This window comes from Protomyctophum bolini (genome assembly GCF_963924005.1).
Source record: "Protomyctophum bolini genome assembly, chromosome: 23".
In the NCBI taxonomy this organism is placed as follows: domain Eukaryota; kingdom Metazoa; phylum Chordata; class Actinopteri; order Myctophiformes; family Myctophidae; genus Protomyctophum; species Protomyctophum bolini.
In genome coordinates this window covers 23378760-23381259 of record NC_137884.1, presented here as the reverse complement: position 1 = coordinate 23381259, position 2500 = coordinate 23378760, and the positions used below count along the sequence as shown (strand labels likewise).

The window sequence follows — 2500 nt, the reverse complement described above, 5'->3', positions numbered from 1 at the left end:
CAAGAGACTAAATGACTAAAACTAAAAATCTAAATTCGCTGTCGAAAACAACACTGCTGTACTGTAACTGTACCTTGTCATCGCCGACGCTGACACACTTGTCCCGCAGCCATTGGTGGAGGATCTCGTCCTTGAAGGCTCCGGTGCTTCCCACCACGCTCTGCTGGATGTTAGCGATGGTCGTGGCGTCTTTCACGATCTCAATCATACCTGGAGACAGAGAGAGAGAGAGAGGCTCACATTATGGGGCCAGATATGAATATTTGATTGCAGACTTAGGGCCGATTCATACTCCTATTTTAGAGCTGAATAAAAGTCGGTTCGGCGCTGTAGAGCCTACAATGTGACGTCATTTGAGGTTCGGGGGGGGCGGGTACCGTCCTAAAGTCGTCTCTTCGGTGCTACTGAAAATTTCTGACGAGCCGAAATCATTTCGGCACTACAGCGCCGAAACAGCAGTAAAATAGGAGTATGAATCGGCCCTTACTCCCAAGTGTCTAAATATACTATTCTATAAAAAACAGGAAATCATCATATAAAGAAAGCAAAACAGGGAAAAACATGTACAGTATGGGGACGGACGATTTGCAGCCGTCCGTATAGGTGCTCTTTGAGAGCGGTTTTGAAGGAGTCAAGGGATTCACATGTCTTAATGACTGTTGGTATAAGACATTCCACATGTTGATGTCATTCGGAGCTAAATTAATTTAATCCCTTGTTTGTGCCGAATCTGGGTTGAACATGGTTTTCTGAACTCCCTCCGGTGTTGTGAGTGTGGACTTTTAAATAGCTGCCCGTTTGAAACAACCCGTGATGACTGACGAAAGGAACCGGTTGGAATAACGTGTTCCTTCCACGCGCTGCGTCCAGCCGGGGCGCCTGATGGAGGGGGAAGGAACTGGTTGGAATAACGTGTTCCTTCCACGCGCTGCGTCCAGCCGGGGCGCCTGATGGAGGGGGAAGGAACCGGTTGGAATAACGTGTTCCTTCCACGCGCTGCGTCCAGCCGGGGCGCCTGATGGAGGGGGAAGGAACTGGTTGGAATAACGTGTTCCTTCCACGCGCTGCGTCCAGTCAGGGCGCCTGATGGAGGGGGAAGGAACCGGTTGGAATAACGTGTTCCTTCCACGCGCTGCGTCCAGTCAGGGCGCCTGATGGAGGGGGAAGGAACCGGTTGGAATAACGTGTTCCTTCCACGCGCTGCGTCCAGTCAGGGCGCCTGATGGAGGGGGAAGGAACCGGTTGGAATAACGTGTTCCTTCCACGCGCTGCGTCCAGTCAGGGCGCCTGATGGAGGGGGAAGGAACCGGTTGGAATAACGTGTTCCTTCCACGCGCTGCGTCCAGCCGGGGCGCCTGATGGAGGGGGAAGGAACTGGTTGGAATAACGTGTTCCTTCCACGAGCTACGTCCAACCAGGGAAACTCCCCCAGTCAGGGGAAAAGAAGCAGCTTGGACTCCTCATGCATAGAAGGGAGCATGAGGTCAGTCCACTGCCGCACCCTCCCCCCCAAATCATGGGATAAAAAAAAGACTGACCTATTTTGTTGCCTGTGGAGATGCATCCGTACGGTAAGAGGCAGAGATCCAGGGACTCCATTTCCCAGATGGACTCCATGATTCGCAGAATCTGCAGCAGAAACACATGTTGTAAAATGAAACACGCACATTTAAAGCAGAGCAAGATACGTGGCTGGATACGGATTAAAAAAGAGTTTTAATTTAGTTTTAAAGATACGTGGCTGGATACGGATTACAAAAGAGTTTTAATTTAGTTTTAAAGATACGTGGCTGGATACGGATTACAAAAGAGTTTAAAATTAGTTTTAAAGATACATGGCTGGATACGGATTAAAACAGTTTTTAATTTGATTCGGAAAGTTTTATATGCTACTGTAAAACTGTACAGCAGCGATTAGAATGAAGCTTTGGTGGAAGTTCAATAGAGAAGTTCTTTTCTCTCACGCTTTCATTGCGCTTCATTTCCTGCCTTATCTAACGTGACTCCGCCAGAATGCAATTTGCATTGCTTAATGTACAAGAAGTCTACACAGCTAGAGAATGTAGAAGCATCGTTATTTTGATCGTTTGCCAGTTATGCCTCCTAAATAATGGTATACCGTACATCAACACAGCATGGAATTGTGGACAAAATCTGAATCTAAATATTCTTTAGTTTTGGGAGAGGCTAAATGTCATCAAATGGTGGTCCGTGGCTCAAATGCCGAATAGTGGACCTTGATATGAAACGGGTTGAAAACCACTGAAATAGAACAATCGATTAATAATATATATCCCTATTTTTGGACTTTAGTGTCCGTTGATAGTTAAAATAAAAGAAATAGAATAATTTCTAAGAAAAATAATGATAAGGAGAAAGCAAGCTGCAGCCACTAGTCACCTGTAGGATGAGTATGTCCTGTCTGAGGTCAGCTCACCTGTAGGATGAGCATGTCCTGCCTGAGGTCGTCCCCCTCTTTGAAGATGACCCCTATGGGTTC

The 2500-nt window shown here is 47.1% G+C and overlaps 1 protein-coding gene across 2 annotated transcripts in view; it reads right to left on the bottom strand.

Moving 5' to 3' along the window:
• pik3cg (phosphatidylinositol-4,5-bisphosphate 3-kinase, catalytic subunit gamma) overlaps nt 1-2500 on the bottom strand; it is a 30995-nt gene that overhangs the window by 7334 nt on the left and 21161 nt on the right. For both annotated transcript variants that reach the window (XM_080757868.1, XM_080757869.1), the window contains exons 19-21: nt 2438-2500; nt 1539-1629; nt 74-210 (exon numbers count right to left, since the gene is read on the bottom strand). The exon at nt 2438-2500 is cut by the window's right edge and continues 84 nt beyond it. In XM_080757868.1, the coding sequence (XP_080613994.1) occupies nt 74-210; nt 1539-1629; nt 2438-2500 (291 nt within the window). The remainder of the gene's footprint in view (nt 1-73; nt 211-1538; nt 1630-2437) is intronic.